This window comes from Scyliorhinus canicula, chromosome 19, assembly GCF_902713615.1.
Source record: "Scyliorhinus canicula chromosome 19, sScyCan1.1, whole genome shotgun sequence".
Classification (NCBI taxonomy): domain Eukaryota; kingdom Metazoa; phylum Chordata; class Chondrichthyes; order Carcharhiniformes; family Scyliorhinidae; genus Scyliorhinus; species Scyliorhinus canicula.
Window position 1 is genome coordinate 55,728,889 of NC_052164.1, and position 24,464 is coordinate 55,753,352.

At 49.4% G+C, this 24,464-nt stretch overlaps 1 protein-coding gene across 1 annotated transcript in view; it reads left to right on the top strand.

Annotated features, from left to right (window-relative positions):
• The window catches only part of LOC119954010, a 188,258-nt gene that overhangs the window by 113,708 nt on the left and 50,086 nt on the right, over positions 1-24,464 (top strand). Inside the window, exon 4 of the mRNA XM_038778788.1 lies at positions 14,216-14,509. Coding sequence (XP_038634716.1) covers positions 14,216-14,509 — 294 coding nt within the window. The remainder of the gene's footprint in view (positions 1-14,215; positions 14,510-24,464) is intronic.

Here is a 24,464-nt window from a genome sequence, read left to right on the forward strand (position 1 = left end):
TGGGCCCAACACAGATCCCTGAGGGACACCACTAGCTACTGATTGCCAACCAGAGAAACACCCATTTATCCCAACTCTTTGCTTTCTATTAATTAACCAATCCTCTATCCATGCTACTACTTTACCCTTAATGCCATGCATCTTTATCTTATGCAGCAACCTTTTGTGTGGCACCTTGTCAAAGGCTTTCTGGAAATCCAGATATACCACATCCATCAGCTCCCCGTTATCTACTGCACTGGTAATGTCCTCAAAAAATTCCACTAAATTAGTTGGGCATGACCTGCCCTTTATGAACCCATGCTGCGTCTGCCCAATGGGACAATTTCTATCCAGATGCCTCGCAATTTCTTCCTTGATGATAGATTCCAGCATCTTCCCTACTACCGAAGTTAAGCTCACTGGCCTATAATTTCCTGCTTTCTGCCTACCTCCTTTTTTAAACAGTTCATATGTAAAAAGCAAGAAGGATGGTGAGGGAAAGGATTGGACCACTTAAGTACAGTGGGGGGAATCTATGTGTTGAGCCAGAGGAAATAGGCGAGGTACTAAATGAGTAGTATCACACCGCAGGCTCAGACTCCGCAGGCAGGAAGGGAATCGGTGACCACCAGACAGAGCAAGAGAGCGAGGCAGGTAGTGCAGAAATCTCATGTGGCCAGTCCCCTGCAGAATAGATATACCATTTTGTATACTGTTGAGGGAAATAGCCTCTCAGGGGAAAACAGCAACAGCCAAACTCGTGGCAACATGGTTGGTTCTGCTGCAGAGGGGAGGGGTAATAAGTGTGCCAATGCAATAGTTATAGGGGATTCAATTGTAAGGAGATTAGACAGACGTTTCTGTGGCCGCAAACCAGACTCCAGGATGACATGTTGCCTCCCTGGTGCTCGGTTCAAGGATGTCTTTGAGCAGGTACAGGACATTCTGGAGGGGGAGGGTGAACAGCCAGTGGTCGTGGCACACATCGATACAAACAACACAGGTTAAAAAAGGGATGAGGTCCTAAAAGCAGAATACAGGAAGTTAGGAAGGAAGTTAAGAAATCGGACCTCGAAGGTAGTGATCTCAGGATTACTACTAGTGCCACGTGCTATTCAGAGTAGAAATGACAGGATATATTGGATGAATATGTGGCTGAAGAAATGGTGTCAGGGGGAGGGTTTCAGATTCCTGGGGCATTGGGACCGGTTCTGGGGGACGTGGGACCTGTACAAACTGGACGGGTTACACCTGGGCAGGTCTGGAACTGATTGTCTATTTGCTAGAGTAGTTGGGAAGAGTTTAAATGAATATGCCGGGGGATGGGTACCTATGCAAAGAGTCAGAGAAAGAATGAGCAAGAACAAAAATAAACGGTAGAAAAGTGAGTAAGAAACGTGATAGGTGGAGAAACCAAGGGCAAAATTCAAACAGGGCAATAAAGAAAAATATTGTGAGCAAGACAAACTATGTGAAAAAGACAAACTTAAAGGCTCTGTGTCTTAATGCACGGAGCATTTACAATAAAGTGGATGAACTAATCACGCAGATAGATACAAATGGGTATGATATAATTGGCATTACGGAGACATGGCTGCAGGGTGACCAGGGATGGGAACTGAATGTCCCAGGGTTTTCGGTATTTAGGAAGGACAGACATAAAAGAAAAGGTGATGGCATGGCACTGCTGGTTAAAGAGGAAATTAACACAGTAGTGAGAAAGGATATTAGCTCTGACAATGTGGAATATGTATGGGTAGAGTTGATAAATACCAAGGGGCAACAAATATTAGTGGGTGTCATGTATCGACCCCCAAACTGCAATGGTGAGTTTGGGAATGGCATTAAACACAATATTAGAGATGCATGTAACAAGGGAATATCGGTGATCATGGGTGCTTTTAATCTTCACAAAAATTGGGCAAATCCAATTAGCCACAATGCCTTAGAAGAGGAATTCCTGGAGTGTATACAGGATGATTTTCTTCAACCAATATGTGAAGGAACCAACCAGAGAGCACGCCATCTTAGACTGGGTACTGTGTAATGAGAAGGGAATCATTGCCAATCTGGCTGTACGAGACCTCTTGGGGATGAGCGACTTTTAACATGCTAGAATTTTGTATCACGATGGAGAGGGAAGTAGTTGATTTGGAGACGAGGGTGCTGAATCTTAATAATGGGAGCTATGAAGATATGAGTCGTGAGTTGGCCTTGATATATTGGCGAGAGTTACTCGAAAGGATGACAGTGGATAGGCAATGGCAAACATTCAAGGAATGCATGGGGGAACAACAGCAACTGTTCATTCCTGTCTGGCACAAAAGCAAAGGGGGTAAGAGGGCCAATCCATGGCTTAGAGAGAGAAATACAGCACAGAACAGGCCCTTCGGCCCACGATGTTGTGCCAAACTTTTATCCTAGGTTAATCATAGAATTTTGCACACTAAGGGCAATTTATCATGGCCAATCCACCCAACCTGCACATCTTTGGACTGTGGGAGGAAACCGGAGCACCCGGAGGAAACCCACGCACACACTGGGAGGATGTGCAGACTCCACACAGACAGTGACCCAAGTCAAAATTGAACTTGGGACCCTGGAGCTGTGAAGCAATTGTGCTATCCACAATGCTACCGTGCTGCCCTTAAGAAGAAATTAATCTACACTCCATATTCTACCCTAATCCATGTACCTATCCAATAGCCGCTTGAAGATCCCTAACATTTCCGACTCAACTACTTCCACAGGCAGTGCATTCCATGCCCCCACTACTCTCTGGGTAAAGAACCTACCTCTGACATCCCCCCTATATCTTCCACCATTTATCTTAAATTTATGTCCCCTTGTAATGGTGTGTTCCACCCGGGGAAAAAGTCTCTGACTGTCTACTCTATCTATTCCCCTAATCATCTTATAAACCTCTATCAAGTCGTCACTCGTCCTTCTCCGTTCTAATGAGAAAAGGCCTAGCACCCTCAACCTTTCCTCGTATGACCTACTCTCCATTCCAGGCAACATCCTGGAAAATCTCCTTTGCACCTTTTCCAAAGCTTCCACATCCTTCCTAAAATGAGGTGACCAGAACTGCACACTACTCCAAATGTGGCCTGACCAAGGTTTTGTACAGCTGCATCATCACCTCACGACTCTTAAATTCAATCCCTCTGCTAATGAACGCTAGCACACCATAGGCCTTCTTCACAGCTCTATCCACTTGAGTGGCAACTTTCAAACATCTATGAACATAGACCCCAAGATCTCTCTGCTCCTCCACATTGCCAAGAACCCTACCGTTAACCCTGTATTCCGCATTCATATTTGTCCTTCCAAAATGGACAACCTCACACTTGTCAGGGTTAAACTCCATCTGCCACTTCTCAGCCCAGCTCTGCATCCTATCTATGTCTCTTTGAAGCCGACAACAGCCCTCCTCACTATCCACAACTCCACCAATCTTCGTATCATCTGCAAATTTACTGACCCACCCTTCAACTCCCTCATCCAAGTTCTTAATGAAAATCACAAACAGCAGAGGACCCAGAACTGATCCCTGTGGTATGCCACTGGTAACTGGGCTCCAGGCTGAATATTTGCCATCCACCACCACTCTCTGTCTTCTATTGGTTAGCCAGTTCATTATCCAACTGGCCAAATTTCCCACTATCCCATGCCTCCTTACTTTCTGCATAAGCCTACCATGGGGAACCTTATCAAATGCCTTACTAAAATCCATGTACACCACATCCACTGCTTTACCTTCATCCACATGCTTGGTCACCTCAAAGAAGTCAATAAGACTTGTAATGCAAGACCTACCCCTCACAAATCCGTGCTGACTATCCCTAATCAAGCAGTGTCTTTCCAGATGCTCAGAAATACTAGCCCTCAGTACCCTTTCCATTACTTTGCCTACCACCGAAGTAAGACTAACTGGCCTGTAATTCCCAGGGTTATCCCGATTCCCTTTTTTGAACAGGGGCACGACATTCGCCACTCTCCAATCCTCTGGTACCACCCCTGTTGACAGCGAGGATGAAAAGATCATCGCCAACGGCTCTGCAATTTCATTTCTTGCCTCCCATAGAATCCTTGGATATATCCCGTCAGGCCCGGGGGACTTGTCTAACCTCAAGTTTTTCAAAATGCCCAACACATCTTCCTTCCTAACAAGTATCTCCTCGAGCTTACCAGTCTGTTTCACACTGTCCTCTCCAACAATATGGCCCCTCTCGTTTGTAAATACTGAAGAAAAATACTTGTTCAAGACCTCTCCTATCTCTTCAGACTCAATACACAACCTCCCGCTACTGTCCTTGATTGGACCTACCCTCGCTCTAGTCATTCTCATATTTCTCACATATGTGTAAAAGGCCTTGGGGTTTTCCTTGATCCTACCCACCAAAGATTTTCATGCCCTCTCTTAGCTCTCCTAATCCCTTTCTTCAGTTCCCTCCTGGCTATCTTGTATCCCTCCAGCGCCCTGTCTGCACCTTGTTTCCTCAGCCTTACATAAGTCTCCTTCTTCCTCTTAACAAGACATTCAACCTCTCTAGTCAACCATGGTTCCCTCATTCGACCATCTCTTCCCTGCCTGACAGGGATATACATATCAAAAACACGCAGTACCTGTTCCTTGAACAAGTTCCACATTTCACTTGTGTCCTTCCCTGACAGCCTATGTTCCCAACTTATGCACTTCAGTTCTTGTCTGACAGCATTGTATTTACCCTTCCCCCAATTGTAAACCTTGCCCTGTTGCACACACCTATCCCTCTCCATTACTAAAGTGAAAGACACAGAATTGTGGTCACTACCTCCAAAATGCTCCCCCACTAACAAATCTATCACCTGCCCTGGTTCATTACCAAGTACCAAATCCAATATGGTCTCCCCTCTGGTCGGACAATCTACATACTGTGTTAGAAAAGCTTCCTGGACACACTGCACAAACACTACCCCATCCAAACTATTTGATCTAAAGAGTTTCCACTCAAAGTTTGGGAAGTTGAAGTCACCCATGACTACTACCCTGTGACTTCTGCAGCTTTCCAAAATCTGTTTCCCAATCTGTTCCTCCATATCTCTGCTGCTATTGGGGGGCCTATAGAAAACTCCCAACAAGGTGACTGCTCCTTTCCTATTTCTGACTTCAACCCATATTACCTCAGTAGGCAGATCTCCCTCAAACTGCCTTTCTGCAGCTGTTATACTATCTCTAATTAACAATGCCACCCCCCCCCCCCCCCCCCCCACCTCTTTTACCATCCTCCCTAATCTTGTTGAAACATCTATAGCCAGGGACCTCCAACAACCATTTCTGCCCCTCTTCTATCCAAGTTTCCGTGATGGCCACCACATCGTAGTCCCAAGTACCGATCAATGCCTTAAGTTCGCCCACCTTATTCCTGATGCTTCTTGCATTGAAGTATACACACTTCAACCCATCTCCTTGCCTGCAAGTACTCTCCTTTGTCATTGTTACCTTCCCCACTGCATCACTACGTGCTTTGGCATCCTGAATATCGGCTTCCTTAGTTGCTGGACTACAAATCCGGTTCCCATTCCCCTGCCAAATTAGTTTAAACCCTCCCGAAGACTACTAGAAAACCTCCCCCCCCCCCCCCCCCCCCCCAGGATAATGGTGCCCCTCCGGTTCAGATGCAACCCGTCCTGCTTGTACAGGTCCCACCTTCCCCAGAATGCGCTATAATTTTCCAAATACCTGAAGCCCTCCCTCCTACACCATTCCTGCAGCCACGTGTTCAACTGCACTCTCTCCCTATTCCTAGCCTCGCTATCACGTGGCACAGGCAACAAACCAGAGATGACAACTCTGTCTGTCCTGGCCTTTAACTTCCAGCCTAACTCCCTAAACTTGTTTATTACCTCCACACCCCTTGTCCTACCTACGTCGTTGATACCAATGTGCACCACGACTTCTGGCTTCTCACCCTCCCCCTTCAGGATCCTGAAGACACGATCCGAGACATCCCTGGCACCCGGGAGGCAACATACCTTTCGGGAGTCTCGCTCGCGACCACAGAATCTCCTATCTATTCCCCTAACCATTGAATCTCCTATTACTGTTGCTTTTCTATGCTTCCCCCCTTCCCTTCTGAGCCCCAGAGCCAGACTCAGTGCCAGAGACCCGACCGCTAGGGCCTTCCCCCGGTAGGTCATCCCCCCCCAACAGCATCCAAAACGGTATACTTGTTTTGAAGGGGAACGGCCACGAGGGATGCCTGCACTGTCTGCCTGTTAGTTTTATTTCCCCTGACTGTAACCCAGCTACTCTTGTCCAGTACCTTGGGTGTGGCTACCTCCCTGTATCTCTTCTTGATAACCCCCTCTGCCCCTTGATGATCTGACGTTCATCCAGCTCCAGTTCCCTAACACGGTCTCTGAGGAGCTGGATTTCGGTGCACTTCCCGCAGGTACAGTCAGCGGGGACAGTCAGTGGTATCCCTCACCACCCACATCCTACAGGAGGAGCATGCAACTGCCCTACCCTCCATCCCCTCTTACTTTACAGAATTTGCTGCCCCGTAGACCAACTGGACCTCCGCACTCCGACTCTGCTTCCAGTCAGCTGTACTCTAAACTCCTGGCTCCCTTCACGCTCTTTGATAAATATAGGAAATGAAATGTAAGGAGCACCTTACTCCGTCCTCACCTAACTCCCTCAATCACCAAACTCTCACTGTAGCATTCGAATGCAACCAGTTCAGCACTCCCTCAGTCACCAAACTCTCACTGTAGCACTCAAATGCAACAAGCTCAGCACTCCCTCAGTCACCAAACTCTCACTGTAGCACTCAAATGCAACAAGCTCAGCATTTCCTTACTAAGGAAATTAGAAATAGTATCTGACCCAAGGAAAAAGCATACAGATTGGCCAAGAAAAATAATAGGTCTGAGGATAGGGAGCAGTTTAGAATTCAGCAACGAAGGACGAAGGGTAAATTGATTAAGACGGGTAAAGTACAGTACGAAAGGAAGCTTGTAGGGAACATAAAGACTGACACTAAGAGTTTCGGTAGATATGTGAAGAGAATGCGATTGGTAAAGAGAAATGTAGGTGAAGGAGTAGTGCCCCGAAAGCTAGTTATTCAAAACAAACCTGTTGGACTTTAACCTGGTGTTGGAAGACACCTTACTGTGCTCACCCCAGTCCAATACTGGCATCTCCACATCATAACATTAGTAGAGAAATGGTGCTGGCAAAATTGATGGGATTGAATGCGGATAAATCCCCAGGGCCTGAGAATCTGCATCCCAGAGTGCTTAAGGAAGTGGCTCTGGAAATAGTGGATGCATTGGTGACCATCTTCCAGGATTCTACATACTCTGGAACTGTCCCTGCAGATTGGCGGGTAGCTCATGTCACTCTGAAAAATGGAGGTAGCGAGAAAGTGGGAATTATAGACCAATAAGCCGAACATCGGTAGTGGAGAAAATGCTTGAATCCATTATCAAGGGCTTTATAGCAGAACATTTAGAAAGTAGTGGCAGGATCAGTCAGTCAGCACGGATTTTTGAAGGGAAAACTATGCTTGGAATTCTTTGAAGATGTAACCAGTATAGTTGACAAAGGGGAGCCAGTCGATGTGGTATATTTATACTTTCAGAAGGCCTTTGACAAAGTTCCGCATAAGACATTATTGTGCAAAAATTAAAGCGCATGGGATTGGGAGAAATATATTGAGGTGGATAGAAAACTGGTTGGCAGAGAGGAAACAAAGGGGAGGGATTAATGGGTCCTTTTGAAATTGGCAGGCAGTAACTAGTCGGGTACCACAGGGATCAGCGCTGGGACCCCAGCTATTCACAATATATATTAATGATATGAATGAGGGAACAAAATGTAACATCTCAAAGTTTGCAAATGATACCAAGTTAGGTGGGAGGGTGAATTGTAACGCAAACTGTTTGGAGCGGGACCTGGGTGTCCTTGTGCACCGGTAGCTGAAGGTAAGCATGCAGGTGCAGCAGGTGGTAAAGGCTAATGGTATGTTGGCTTTCATTGCGAGAGGTTTCGAGTATAGAAACAGGGATATGTTGCTGCAATTATACAGGGCCTTAGTGATGCCACACCTGGAGTATTGTGTGCAGTTCTGGTCTCCTTCTCTTGAGGAAGGATGTTCTTGCTCTCGAGGGCGTGCAGCGAAGGTTTACCAGACTGATTCCAGGGATGGCGAGACTGTCATATGAGAAGAGATTGACTAGATTGGGATTATTCTCGCTGGAGTTCAGAAGAACGAGGGGGGATCTCATTGAGACTTATGAAATTTTAATGGGACTAGACAGGGTAGATGCAGGGAAGATGTTACCAATGATGGGTTTGTCCAGAACCAGAGTCACAGTCTGAGGATTCAGGGTAAACCATTTTGGGCATAGATAAGGAGACATTTCTTCACCCAAAGAGTGGTGAACCTGTGGAATTCATTACCACAGGAAATAGTTGATGCTAAAACTGAATATATTCAAGAGGTGGCTAGGTGTTGCAGTTGGGGAGAATGGGATCAAAGGCTATGGGGAGAAAGCAGGATTAGGCTATTGAGTTAGATGATCAGCCATGATCGTGATGAATGGCGGATCAGGTTCGAAGGGCCAAAAGGCCTCCACCTGCTCCAATCTTTCATGTATCTATCAACTTTGCATCAGTGTTCACCAAAGAAAGGGACTTTGTGGAAGATGATTCTTGCATAATCTCTCCCTCACTGTTAACAAAATGAAGGCAATTGTCATCGACTTCAGGAAGTGTAGAGGAGAACATGCCCCTATCTACATCAATGAGAACGAAGAAAGGGTCGAGAGCTTAAAGTTTTTAGGTGTCCAGATTACCAACAACCTGTCCTGATCCCCCCATGCCGCCACTATAGTTAAGAAAGCCTGCCAACGACTCTACTTTCTCAGAAGACTAAGGAAGTTTGGCATGTTAGCTACGACTCTCTACAACTTTTATAGCATTCTTTCTGGTTGTATCATAGCTTGGTATGGTTCCTGCTCTGCCCAAAACCGCAGGCAACTACAAAAGGGTGTGAGCAAAGAGCAGGGATTAAGGGGTACCACAGGCAGTAGCTAGCGGGGTACCACAGGCAGTAGCTAGCGGGGTACCACAGGCAGTAGCTAGCGGGGTACCACAGGGATCAGTGCAGTGTAGCCCAGTCCATCCCGCAAACCAGCCTCCCATCCATTGACTGTCTGTAATTCCTGCTGCCTCAGAAAGGCAACCAGCATAATTAAGCACCCCGGGACATACTCTCTTCCACCTTCTTTCACCAGGAAAAATATACCGGGGGATGGGGGGGGGGGGGGGGCTGCCAGTCCAAAGATGTGCGGGTTAGGTGGATTGGCTATGCTAAATTGCCCTTAGTGTCCTAAAAAATAAGGTTAATGGGGGGGGGGGGGGTTGTTGGGTTACTGGTATAGGGTGGATACGTTGACTTGAGTGGGGTGATCATTGCTCGGCACAACATCGAGGGCCAAAGGGCCTGTTCTGTGCTGTACTGTTCTATGTTCTATGTTCTATACAAAAGTTTGACGTCATGTGCCAAGCGACTCAAGAACAGCTTCTTCCCTACTGTCGTCAGACTTTTGAATGGACCTACCTTGTATTAAGTTGATCTTGTCTCGACATCCTAGCTATGGCTGTAACATTACATTCCGTAGACTCTCCTTCCTTCCCTGTATGCAACTTGCATTGTTTGTATAGCATGCAAGAAACAATACTTCTCACTGTATACCAACACGTGACAATAATAAATCAAATCATAACAAATCAAAAAATTGTGAAGCTGGCGTGCTGGCTGTTGTGATGGCATGAGGATGTAGGAGTTGGCGTGGGAGGGCTGCTGGCTCTCGTAACGGACACTGGCTGTGGTTTCTGCCGGGGGATATGGGGGGAGGAGAGGTGAAGGGGGGGGGGAAGGACAGGTCGAGCAGCCGGGGAGCCCCCATCATGACAGGGTGATGCTCATGCAAAGGGTGCCATTACGGTGGCCATCTTGTGGGTACCCACCCCGGTCCCTGGATGAACGCAGGGTTAACGTCCATATGGGTGGATGCCGACACCCTGCCCGGCCACCCCATCCAATCGCTGACACCCACCGGGGGACTACCCAGGGTCACACTGATGGCAGCCCCCAGTGAGGGCAGGGCAGGGACGGGCGCCGACGGGGCGGGGGTGGGGGACATGCGTGGCCGGGGTGAGCGGTGTCAACCGGGGCCACCATGTAGCCCATGGTACCTGGCTGTGCACGGGTGTAGGCGCCCTGGTAACACTGTGTCCCCTCAGCCCTGCAAATGATAATGTTTGGAAACCATCGATCAATGCTGACCACCATGGCAGCGTGACGCAGGTGGCTCAGAGAGGCGGTGGAGGCCGCAGCAGAGGAGCGGGCTGAAGAGTGGCATGTGCCAGCCACTCAGGCTGGAGGGCCGCCTGCCCGACAGGCCGAGGAGGAACGGGACAAGGGGGAGTAGGTTGTGGTGCCAAGGAGGCACCTGATGAGGCCCCCTGTGTTCCGGCGCCGCATGTCCTTCCAGGAACCCCTGGACTGGGTATCGTAGAGGAAATGGCGGAAGAGCTGGGAAATTGTTGCTCATATCTGCCATATGATGGCTCACCTGTCACTGCGTGGGGCAGGGGAAGGACACCCGCTACCGGTGGCCGTCAAGGTGACGGTCGGCCACAACTTCTACGTCACGGGGTCATTCCAGTCGCCGAGTGGGGACCTGTCCGGGGTCTCCCAGGCATTGGTGCACAGGTGCATCCGCACTGTCACGGACATACTGTATGCCCTTCCGGACCGGTAAATTCAGTTTACCGCCCCAACCAGGATGCCCGGGCAGCGGGGTTCGCTGCCATTGCCAGGATGCCCCAGGTCCAGGGGATCATCGATTGGGGTGCATGTCGCCCTCAGGGCACCGGCTGATGAGAGGCCAATGTTCACAAACAGGAAGGGTGACCACCAGATAAAGATCCTGCACGTCTGCACCCGGTACCCGGGCAGTATACATGCCTCCTTTATACTGGCACAATCATTCATATTCGGCATATTCGAGGGACACCCCCACCCAGCTGCGGGGCTGGTTGCTGGGAGACAGGGGGTTGCGGTCGTGGCTGTTGACGCCTATATGGAGGCCACAGACCAAAGCGGAGAACTCACCCTGGCTGCCGAGGCGGTCGTAAGCTTCTTTTGCAACAGGCCTGGCCACTGGCCCGACGGCGCTGACGGCATCGATCACCTCCGCCCAGGCACGGCGAGCGATGGCGGCTGCTTTCCTGCGTCCCGGCCCGAGGTACAACAGTAGCCTTCTCTCCTCCATAGCCTCTAGGAGGGTGTCCAACTCGCTGTCCCTAAATTGCTGCTCATCTGGCGGCCGTCTTGCCTGCGATGCTGAGTGTGGGGGGGAGAATGTTTATCAGCAGCCGCGGCATCGCGTCAATGATGCAACCCGTGTATCGGCAGCTGCTCCCTTGGGCGCTTCCTGTTGTGCCTGTGCTAGCCCCTTGTGGGCCATCGAATTGCTGGAAGCCCGATGACTGCTGACGTAAAACTCCCCCATTTTCACGATGGCGTCAACACTTTGCCTCATTATCGGAGAATCCAGCCCCCACCTAGAATACTGTGTGCAATTTTGGTCACCTTATTAAAGGAAGGAGGAGGTTCAGAGGAGGTTTCCTCGGTTGATACCTGGAATGAGTACCTTATGAGGATACGTAAGTTTTCACTGGAGTTCAGAAGAGTGAGGGATGATTTGATTGGAGTGCATAATATTCAGAATGATATTGACAAGGGGGATGTGGAAAGAATGTTTCCTCCTGTGGGTGAGTCCAGATTAGGGGGCACTGTTTTAAAGTTAACGCTCACTCTGAAAGGACAGAGATGAAGAGAAATTAATTATCTCAGAGAATTGAGAGACTTTGGAACACTCTGCATCAGAAGGCGGTGGAGGCAGGGGTCACTGAATATTTTAATGGCAGAGGGAGATAGATAGGGAAGATGTAAAGTTTGACAAGGGGATCAAAGCTAATCGAGCATAGATGAGAAATGTAGGCCATGATTCTCCGAGCCCACGTGCTGCAATCGCACCCGGCGAAGGGACGCAGAATGAGGCGTCGGACCCGCAACGCCTTCGCGCAATTCTCCGGCGGCCGGAGAATCTCCGCCAGCCGAGCATGCGCGGTCGACGCGGCGCCAGTAGGCTGTTGAAAGAGGCCCCTGCGGCATCTCCGCGGTCAACCGGTCGAGCGGTGGCTATCCTGGTTGGGGGGGGGGGGGGATCAGTCTCGGAGTAGGGGGGCCTTCACGACGGCCAGGCCCACAATCGGGGGCCACCGATCGGCGGGCGTGCGTGATCTGCGGGGGGCCTACCTTCTTCCGCATTGGCCCGCTGTGTGGTTCCGGCACGTCGCGCGGGGCCGGCGCCACCGCTTGAAGTGCAGGGCTCTGATATCGGCAGCAGGAGCTGTGCGGCGCACGCCGGGGCACTGCAAGCCCCCTTAAAGTCGGAGAATCGGACTTTAGAAAAAAGTCCAGAGTGATTCACGTACGGTTTCTGGCGGGTGTGGGGACATAGCCCCCATTGAGGGGCTGTTTAGCACAGGGCTAAATCGCTGGCTTTGAAAGCAGACCAAGCAGGCCAGCAGCACGGTTCGATTCCCGTACCAGCCTCCCCGAACAGGCGCCTGAATGTTGCGACTAGGGGCTTTTCACAGTAACTTCATTGAAGCCTACTCGTGACAATAAGCGATTTTCATTTCATTTCATTATTGGAGAATCCCAGCAGAAGTCTTCAACAAAAACTGATTTAGCACACTGGGCTAAATCGCTGGCTTTTAAAGCAGACCAAGGCAGGCCAGCAGCACAGTTCAATTCCCGTACTAGCCTCCCAGAACAGGTGCCGGAATGTGGCGACTAGGGGCTTTTCACAGTAACTTCATTGAAGCCTACTTGTGACAATAAGCGATTTTCATTTTTCAAACAGATCAGCCAAGATTATATTGAATGTGGAGCAGGCTCGAGGGTCTGAATGGTCCACTGTTGCTCCGAATTTATGTGTTTGTTTATTCGTAAAATGTATTGCTTGGTTTGATTTTTTTATTGTGCAATTTACTGTTTAGTTTATTTGTGTTTTGGAGATTTATTTGTTCCTGTACCCAAAGAAGGCTTGCAACATCTATATGATAGGCGATATTTCTATTCTTCTGACTAAAATGTGTTTTCTTGGATTTATGTGTGTTGTACTTTGTCAATTCTGTGCCCGTTTGTTGCAGTCCTTCTCAGTATTGACTTCACCCTCTACCTAACTGTGGTGTCATCAACACAGTTAGAAATTACATTTTTGATTCTAAAATCCAAATATTTAGTTTAAATTACGAACAGCGTTCCAGCACACTGACCCTTACAGAACATCCCACCTTCTGCCATTCTGAATAACCATTCTGCTTTCCTGCAGCAATCTGTTCTGCAAATTCTCCTCTTTCTGTGGTTTTATTCATCAGCCGAGTATGCATAGAATCCCTACAGTTCAGAAGGTGGCCATTCCGCCCATCGACCTTCCAAAAGAGAAGTCTATCTAACCTCACTACCGTTTTACCCCTGTAACACAGTAACCCCACCTACCCGTCACACACTAAGGAACCAATCCACCTAACCTGCACATTTTTGGATTTTGGGGGAAACCGGAGAACACAGCACAGGGAGAATGTGCAAACAGCACATAGACAGACACACGAGGAGGGAATCAAACTCTGGCATTGAGAGGGAGCAGTACTAACCGCTGTGCCACCATGCCACCCAACTTATATTATAGTAGGTCTTTTTAAAATCTGGATAAATCACAGCTGTTGCCTTATCAATCTCTACTCTCTCTGTAACCCCCTCAACAAATTCAATCATTTGAAGCAATATTTTTGCTTCTGACTGATATTTCCATTCTTCAAGATTTGGAAAATCTTCACTCAATTATTGCAGCAGAAGTGGGACTTGCAAGTTTCTTAATTTCTTTTTACCCGTTCCCCACAGTTTATCTGTCGATTAAAACACATTTTGGAAATATCAGCCGAATTGCATTGTTTTGTGTTTCACATGTTTGCAGAATGATGGAATCTCAGTCGTTGATGCGAATACTTCTATTCAAACAGTGGAATTACATTGAGGTCCAATCGTCAAATGAACCATTAATTTCTAGACATACTTAACTGTCATTTATTTGACCACAGATCCGCTCAGAAAGCCGACCTTACGCCTTGATCAATACAGTTTGGTGTATTTAAAAGGAGCAACGGTCACAATGAATTGCACCATGACGGGAGGATATCTCGGTGAAGTTTTCTATTTTTATAGAGATGGCCGAATGCTGTCGTCCAGTGAAATTGACACAAAACACAATATTGGAACATTCACAGTCAGCGGTACAAGCGAAGAAGGGAGTTACCAATGTCGATATGGAGCATCTGTGAATAGTAGATGGTTATGGTCCCAGCTCAGTGAGGGCCTGTTAATAACTACAGCAGGTATGGTGGCAGAGCTCATCAATATGTCTTTTCAATGTACAGTGATGTGGAGATGCCGGCGTTGGACTGGGGTGAGCACAAAACATATCCAGACAAAGTCAAAGATGCAAGATGATACTTTGAATGCGAGTCCTTGCAGGTAAATAAGTCTTTACAGATCCAGAGAGAAGGGTATCCCAGGTTAAAGAGATGTGAATTGTCTCAAGCCAGGACAGTTGGCAGGATTTCGCAATCCCAGGCCAGATAGTGGGGGGTGAATGTAATGCGGCATGAATCCTAGGTCCTGGTTGAGGCTGTACTCATGTGTGCGGAACTTAGCTATGCGTTTCTGCTCAGCGATTCTACGTTGTTGGGCATCCTGAAGGCCACCTCAGAGAACCCTTGCCCAAAGATCAGAGGCTGAATGCCCTTGACTGCTGAAGTGTTCCCCGATTGGAAGGGGAACACTCTGATCTCCGGGCAAGCGTTCTTCAAGGCAGCCTTCAGGACGCACGACAATGCAGAATCGACGAGCAGGAATTTATAGCCAAGTTCCGCACACATGAGTGTGGCCTCAACCGGGACCTTTTATTCATGTCGCATTACATTCACCAACCCCCCATATGGCCTGGGCTTGCAAATCCTGCCAACTGTCCTGGCTCTTTAACCTCGGATTGCCCCTCTCTCTGGATCTGTAAAGATTTAATTACCTGCACAGACTCGCATTCAAAGTATCGTCTTGCATATTTGACTTTGTCTATATATATGTTCCTGGAACCTACCTCTTCATTCACCTGAGAAAGAAGCAGTGCTCCGAAAGCTCGTGTTTGAAACAAACCTGTTGGACTTTAACCTGGTGTTGAAAGACTTCTTACAATGTACAGTGAAATGTAACCGATTTATTTTTTTCACAGTTCTCAACTATTGGCAGGTCCCTGTAACAAACAGGATAAAAGCAAAACCTTGGAATCTGAAATAAAAACCAAAAATGTTAACTTGTGTTTCACCCTCCACAGATGCTGCCAGACATGTTAGTCGGGATTCTCCATTTGAGAGACTTAAGGGTGGGATTTTCCGTCGGTGGAATCCTCCGCTTCACCAGCAACGCACTCACACCTGTGGATTTCCTGACAGCGTGGGGTGACCATGGTCTGCCGGATCCTGCTGTTGGCCAGAAAAAAGGCCTTGCGGGACGGAGAATCCCACCTTAAGTTTTGACGCCGGGACTGAATCAGTGGACTTCAATAACAAAAACACTTGTGCTTTATCCGGAGCAATTCAGGTCCTGTTAGTGGGTTAGCACCAGTGCCACTCAGAACTCATGCAATTCCAAAGCATGCTGACCCCGATAAAAGTCAAGATGGTGGCACTGGTTGAACTGGAGCACGCCCATCACATTGATGGGTCCTCTGGGGCCAGAGGGTACCTAGTGGGGAGGCCTGGGTGGGCACCCATATGACGTGTGGCATTAAGTTGCCAGTGGACAGTCAGCGGCGAGCCCAGCAACATGGCTAACTTGCAGGCTGTGGTAATGCCAATCCATGCCCGGCCACCTCAACCCCATGGCCTCCTCCCAGCTACTCCCCCTGACCCTGGCAGGTGCCCCCCCCCCCCCCCCCCCCCCCCCCGGCCAGCGGCATAACTGTCAATACACTAGCTATGTCGGACAGAGAGTTTGTACCCCCTCCCATACCCTCAGCAACAAGTGAAACTTGCCGTTGGTAATTCCTCCTAGCGGAGCATCGCCCGTTAATGACATGCCAAAGGCCTTTACTATACAATTTGCATGCCCATGCCGGCATGCGGCATAGAACACATTCACGCCGCTGTCAAGGGACCGAAGCATGGCATTCCATTTGCTGCGGTGCCAACCGCGATTTTCAGCTGACGCAGAATTCTCCACCCAATCCTATTTCCCGATTCTGGCTTTGGTGATAGAAAATCCCGCCCATTGAGGTTTTCCAGCATTTTCTGTTTTTATTCCGGTAATAACTAATTTGGCTCACACCAGCATTTCTACTGATTCTACTGATTGGTCGTTTTAACTTTTATCCACTCTCTGAACATTTAAAATATACCTTTGTTTGTGAATGTTCACATTAAGTACTTGCTTCAGATACTTTGGGACCTCCAATATCTTTAGATATGTTGTGCTATAGAAATAAATTCTATTGTGTTCACTTTGTTGGGACTGTTCTCCGTTTGCCGACACCAAAATCACGAAATGCAGTTGGGCGGAGAATAGGTTTTGATGCAAAAATCGTGCCAGGCGCTTATTTGATGCCAAATCGCGTTTCTCCATCACCTTGACAGCGGCATCAATGTATTCCGTACAGCAAACACCATTTGCATATAATTAGCGGGCCTGACCTGGTATTCCCCGGTGCCTCCACAATTCTCCTCCTCCGATGCTTTTGTAAAATCATTAAACCAGCGTCTGATGAAGGAGTGAGAGAGGAGGTACGACAGACTGTGGGCTGCCGGGTCGGACACTGGCCGGGTTGGCTGTGGAGAGGATACGAGGGAAACAGAAAACGACAGTGTTAGACAGTTGGACGCATGCAGCCCAGGGCATAGTGGCCGGTATGTGTGTTGGCATGTCGGGCAGGGTGAAGGTTCCGCTGCCCTCTGGGTGGGGAGGGGGGTAGAGTTACGTAAGGCACGGTGCTGCCCACTTACCCTGGCCACCCTGAGGAGGTTATGCAGTTTTTTCAGCCATTGATGTCTGGTCCGGACAGTGTTGTTGATGACGTTGACCGCTTCTGCCACCTGCGCCCAGGCACAACCAATGGCGGCAGCTGACAGCGTCCTTGCTGGGCCGGGGTACAGGATCACCCTCCTCTCCTCCACAGAACAATAGGGTCTCTAGTTCCGCATCGGTAAAGCACGGGGCTGCTCTTCTTGCTGCCATTTTGTTGGCTGGGATGGTGTGTGTGGGGAGTGCAGTTCCAACGTGTCAGACTCCTGCGTGTTAATCGTTGAACTGGCAAATCCGGTACCGTTTCTCTTTGGGATCGAACCATGGGTCGGATTCTCCATTGGCCGACACCGGAATTGAGAAAAGCAATTGGGTGGGGAATCACGCATGAAACGAAAATCATGGCTGACAGAATACCATGCTCCAGTGCCTCGACAGCAGTGTCAATGCATTCTACTTTGCATGTACATTAAATGGCGTTGGCATATCATTAGCAAGCCTGACCAGTATTCTACAGGGCCTCCGCGATGCTCAGCCTCTGCCAGGATGATGAGTTTCACTTGTGGTTTTAAAAATTGGGAAATTGGCGCCATGGCTGAGGAGGGAGAGGAAATAGGACATGCAGAGGCGGTACCGTCGGCTGCCGGTCCTGTCGCTATCCGGGCTGGCTGAGGAGGCATCTGCCAGGCCCATGAGGGAGAAGGGGTGATCAAGGGATGGGTTGTGGGGGTTAAGGGATGGGCCGTGGGGTCAGGGTAACCCCACATGGTACACGGGACTGAGGTGTCAGGCACGGACTGCCATTGCTGCAAGGCAGCCATCTTGCTGCGCACCCCACTGATTGCCCTCTATGACCTGGGGTTGTGCAAAGTGATTCCAGCCATATGGATGCCCCTACCCTCACCCCCACCCTCCATCCCAAGGACCCCGGCACTCCACTCCGCCACCACACCATCAACGCCCCCCCCCCCCCCCAAACAAAAAGCCATTAACTGCCAACAGGACATCACATGGCCCACAGAAGGGCAAAGCCCACAGCAGCCCCAACAGGAGGATGCCGGCTGATGGGTAGCGCCAGCCACTGGTACCTGTCAGCAGGGTGACAGGGCCAGGTACTGACGGGGCCAGAAGTGCAGTGGGGAGGACAGAGTGCTGGAGGACTGGCCAAGTTAGCAATGGGGAGGGGGAGATTGCAGCGGGCCAAGGCCACTCTGCAGCCTGGTGGACTGGTTGGCACAGGGTTACGCATCATGCGAGGGGGAATTTCACCCCCTGCAGACAATGGGTATCGGGATCCAACCAGGAATGGCGCACTTCATCCTGGCCACCGCAGCTTGGGGGATGCACTGAGGTTGTACGAGCAGGAGCTGCTCGAGGAGGACCCTACAGCAGCAGGCCCTGCCTCAAAGGAACAGGAGCCAGCCGGTTAACAGGCCAATGAGGCGGTGGGAAGGAGGCGTCGCCTCAGGTCTCGTCTGTCCGGCAGCGCCTGTCATTCAAGGGCCTTCCGGACTGGTCATACCGTCGAAGAGTCTGGCTGAGCAGGGGGATCGTACAACATGCTTGCCGGATCATGGTGCATCTGGTACCATGGGGGTGTGTGGGAGGTCATCTGAACACAGGGTCCTTTGGGGCGCCAAGTGGGGAACTGACTGGGATCTCTGACACCTCAGTGCACAGGTGCATCCACGCCATAACAGAGGTCATTTATGCCCGGTCGGCACAATATATCAAATTCAATGTAGACCAAGCCCACGAGGATGCCCGGGCACCAGGGTTCACCGTCATCCACAAGATGCCTCCGGTCCAGCGGGTAATCGATGGGATGCATCCCGCCCTATGAGCATGGCACATGAAAGGCCAGTCTTCACAAACCGAAAGGGGTTCCACTCCATAAACGTGCAGCTGTTTTGTGATCTGCACATCATGCACGCCTGCACCCGATACCCGGACAGTGCGCACAACTCCTCCATCCTGACACATTCGACAGTTTCTGACATCTTTGAGTCGCACACCCAGGTAAGGGATTGGCTCCTGGGTGACAGGGGTTATCCACTGTGGTCGTGGCTGATGATGCCTATCCAGAGACCACGGACTGACGTGCAGACCTGCAACAACGATGCCCCTACAGCGACCAGGGTCGTGATCGAGTGGTGCATTGGCACCTTGAAGTAGCACTTCAGGTGCCTGGACTACTCTGGAGGGATCCTCCAGTATAGTCACACGGGATCAGAGGTGAGCTGGCAAGTTGGATACAGAACAGGCTAGGTCATAGAATTAGAATTAGAACAGCACAGAACAGGCCCTTCGGCCCTCAATGTTGTGCCAAGCAATGATCACCCTACTCAAGCCCACGTATCCACCCTATACCAGTAACCCAACAACCCCCATTAACATTATTTTTTTAGGACACTAAGGGCAATTTAGCCTGGCCAATCCACCTAACCCGCACATCTTTGGGGTAGCAGTGGAAGGGTGCTTTTCTGATGGAGGGCGGTGATGTTCGCAGCAATCGGTGCTGGGACCTTCGCTATTTTGTAGTATATATAAATTATTTGAGGAAAATGTAACTGGGCGCATGAGTAAGTTTTACCACCGGGGTGCAAGCGGAGCTAAAACCCGAGGCCCCCCCCGCCACCTGCTGCTGCCAGTCTTGGAGGCCCACTCACGTCTTGACCAGGGTGTCAATGCTCAGGGCCATGGAGCACAGAATGTGGACCACCTCCCTCTGTGTCTGTGCCACATAAGCCAGTGATGGTGCCACCACCCTCTGGGTCTAGCTCAGGTTAGCCAGCCCCTGGGTAATGCCACTGCCAACCTCAGCTATGACCTGCTGTGACTGAGCCAATCTCTGGAGTGCCGCTGCAATGTCCAGGTGACTCTGGTACGTGGCCTCTTGTGACAGGGCAACCCTGTCCTGTGCCTCAGCCACCGCCCACATGGAGTGCCCAAGCCATAGATATCCTGACCCATGATACCCTAACCTTCTGCCCCAGTGCCTCCACCGCAGACACCACCTGTGCGGTGGAGGGCTGGGTGGCATATGTGGTTGGCACCAGCTCCTTCCCCTGCATGCTGTTCGACTCCTCCAACTGCACCTGCATTCGCTGGGTGGTGGCTGACAATTCCCTCATGGCTCTGTAACTGGATCTCCACGATTGAAGGAACTGCCCTTTCCAGAAGTCCAAAACCTGTCTGGATGGCAGCTAGTCCCTAGGACATCAGGGGTTCCTACCTACACCTGATGTACCAAAGTGGGTGAGTGGTGTGCACCAGATAGTGCCACAGAAGCCTCTCCACTAAAGTGCCCAACCGAGGTGAGTGTCTCTGGAATGTTGGAAGGTGTTGGTGACATAAGAAAATAAGAACATAACTAGAAGCAGGAGTAGCTGATGCAGCACGATAGCATAGTGGCTAGCACTGTGGCTTCACAGCACCAGGGTCCCAGGTTCGATTCCCCGCTGGGTCACTGTCTGTGCAGAGTCCGCACATTCTCCCTGTGTCCGCGTGGATTTCCTCCGGGTGCTCCGGTTTCCTCCCACAGTCCAAAGACATGCAGGTTAGGTGGATTGGCCATGATAAATTGCCTTCAGTGTCCAAAACGGATAGGAGGGATTATTGGGTTAGGGGAATAGGGTGGAAGTGAGGGCTCAAGTGGGTTGGTGCAGACCCAATGGACCGAATGGCCTCCTTCTGCACTGTATGTTCTATCTGGCCCTTAGAGCCTGCTCCGCCATTCAACGAGATCATGGCTGATCTTTTGTGGACTCAGCTCCACTTTCCCGCCCAAACACCATAACCCTTTATTCCTTTATTCTTCAAAATGCTATCTATCCTTATGTCGAAAACATTTAATGAAGGAGCCTCAACTGCTGGGCAGGGAATTCCATAGATTCACAACTCTGAGTGAAGAAGTTCCTCCGAAGCTCAGTCCTAAATCTACTTCCCCTTCTTTTAAGGCTATGCCCCCTAGTTCTGCTTTCACCCCCCAGTGGAAACAACCTGCCCGCATCTATCCTATCTATTCCTTTTCTAATAAAAAAAAATAGAGTACCCAATAACTTTTTCAAATTAAGGGGCAATTTAGCGTGGCCAATCCACCTAACCTGCACATCTTTTGGGTTGTGGGGGTGAAACCCATGCAGACACGGGGAGAACGTGCAAACTCCACACGGACAGTGACCCAGGGCTGGGATTCGAACCCGGGTCCTCAGCGCCGTAGGCAACAATGCTAACCAGTGCGTCACTATGCTGTCCCCTTCATAATTTTATATGTTTCTATAATATCCCCCCCCCCCCCCCCCCCCCCGCATCCTTCTACATTCCAACGAGTACAGTCTCAGTCTACTCAACCTCTCCTCATAATCAAACCCCCTCAACTCTGGGATTAACCTGGTGAATCTCCTCTGCACACCTTCGAGCACCAATACGTCCTTTCTCAGGGAAGGAGACCAAAACTGAACACAGTACTCCAGGTGTGGCCTCACTAACACCTTATACAGTTGCAGCATAACCTCCCTAGTCTTAAACTCCATCCCTCTAGCAATGAAGGACAAAATTCCATTCAACCTTCTTAATCACCTGCAAACCAACTTTCTGCGATTCATGCACTAGGACACTTGGGTCCCACTGCACAGTAGCATATTTTATCATTTAAATAATAATCCTTTTGCTGTTATCCCTACCAAAATGGATAACCTCACGTTTGTCAACATTATATTCCATCTGCCAGACCCTAGCCCATTTACTTAAACTATCCAAATTCCTCTGCATCTTCCAGTATCCTCTGCAGTTTTCGCTTTACCACTCATCTTAGTGTCGTCTACAAACTTGGACACATTAAACTTGGTTCCCAACTCCAAATCAACTACGTAAATTGTGAATAATTGTGGGCCCAACACTGATCCCTCAGGGACTCCACTAGCTACTGATTGCTAACCCGAGAAACACCCATTAATTCCCACTCTTTGCTTTCTATTAATTAACCAATCCTCTATCCATGCTACTACTTTACCCTTAATGCCATGCATCTTTATCTTATGCAGCAAACTTTTGTGCAGCACCTATCAAAATCTTTCTGGAAAACCAGATATACCATATCCATTGGCTCCCCGTTATATACCGCACTGGTAATGTCGTCAAAAAATTCCACGAAGTTAGTTAGGCACCGGGCAGCACGGTGGCTCAGTGGTTAGCACGGCGCCGAGGTCCAATGTTCGATCTCGGCTCTGGGTCACTGTCCATGTGGAGTTTGAACATTCTCCCCGTGTTTGGGTGGGTTTCAAAGAACAAAGAAAATTACAGCACAGGAACAGGCCCTTCGGCCCTCCCAGCCTGCGCCAGTCCAGATCCTTTATCTAAACCTGTCTCCTATTTTCCAAGGTCTATTTCCCTCTGTTGCCGCCCGTTCATATACCTGTCTAGATGCCTCTTAAATGATGCTATCGTGCCCGCCTCTACCATCTCCGCTGGTAAAGCGTTCCAGGCACCCACCACCCTCTGCGTAAAAAACTTTCCATGCACATCTCCCTCAAACTTTCCCCCTCTCACCTTGAAATCGTGACCCCTTGTAACTGACACCCCCACTCTTGGAAAAAGCTTGTCGCTATCTACCCTGTCCATACCTCTCATAATCTTGTAGACCTCAATCAGGTCCCCCCTCAACCTCCGTCTTTCCAACGAAAATAATCCTAATCTACTCAACCTTTCTTCATAGTTAGCACCCTCCATACCAGGCAACATCCTGGTGAACCTCCTCTGCACCCTCTCCAAGGCATCCAAATCCTTCTGGTAATGTGGCGACCAGAATTGCATGCAGTATTCCAAATGTGGCTTAACCAAAGTCCTATACAACTGTAACATGACCTGCCGACTCTTGTACTCAATACCCTGTCCGATGAAGGCAAGCATGCTATATGCCTTCTTGACCACTCTATCGACCTGCGTTGCCACCTTCAGGGTACAATGGACCTGAACTCCAAGATCTCTCTGTACATCAATTTTCACCAGGACCCTTCCATTGACCATATAGTCCGCTCTTGAATTTGATCTTCCAAAATGCATCACCTCCTCATTTGCCTGGATTGAACTCCATCTGCCATTTCTCTGCCGAACTCTCCAATCTATCTATATTTTGTTGTATTCTCTGACAGTCGGGCAGCACGGTAGCATGGTGGTTAGCATAAATGCTTCACAGCTCCAGGGTCCCAGGTTCAATTCCCGGCTGGGTCACTGTCTGTGCGGAGTCTGCACGTCCTCCCCGTGTGTGCGTGGGTTTCCTCCGGGTGCTCCGGTTTCCTCCCACAGTCCAAAGATGTGCGGGTTAGGTGGATTGGCCATGCTAAATTGCCCGTAGTGTCCTATAAAAGTAAGGTTAAGGGGGGGGTTGTTGGGTTACGGGTATAGGGTGGATACGTGGGTTTGAGTAGGGTGATCATTGCTCGGCACAACATCGAGGGCCGAAGGGCCTGTTCTGTGCTGTACTGTTCTATGTTCTATGACAGTCCTCCTCGCTATCTGCAACTCCACCAATCTTAGGATCATCTGCAAACTTGCTAATCAGACCACCTATACCTTCCTCCAGGTCATTTATGTAGATCACAAACAACAGTGGTCCGAGGACAGATCCATGTGGAACACCTTCTCCATTTTGAGACACTCCCTTCCACTACTACTCTCTGGCTCCTGTTGCCCAGCCGGTTCTTTATCCATTTAGCTAGTACACCTTGAACCCCATACGACTTCACTATTTCCATCAACCTGCCATGGGAAACCTTATCAAACGCCTTACTAAAGTCCATGTATATGACATCTACAGCCCTTCCCTCATCAATTAACTTTGTCACTTCCTCAAAGAATTCTATTAGGTTTGTAAGACATGACCTTCCCTGCACAAAACCATGCTGCCTATCACTGATAAGTATTTTCTTCCAGATGTGAATAGATCCGATCCCTCAGTATCTTCTCCAACAGTTTGCCTACCACTGACGTCAAGCTCACAGGTCTATAATTCCCTGGATTTTCCCTGCTACCCTTCTTAAACAAAGGGACAACATTAGCAATTCTCCAGTCCTCCAGGACCTCACCCCTGCTCAAGGATGCTGCAAATATATCTGTTAAGGCCCCAGCTATTTTGACCCTCGCTTCCCTCAGCAACCTGGGATAGATTCAATCCGGTCCTGGGGACGTGTCCACCTTAATGTCATTTAGAATACCAAAAACTTCTCCCTTCCGTATGACAACTTGACCTAGAGTATGTAAACATCCATCCCTAGCCTC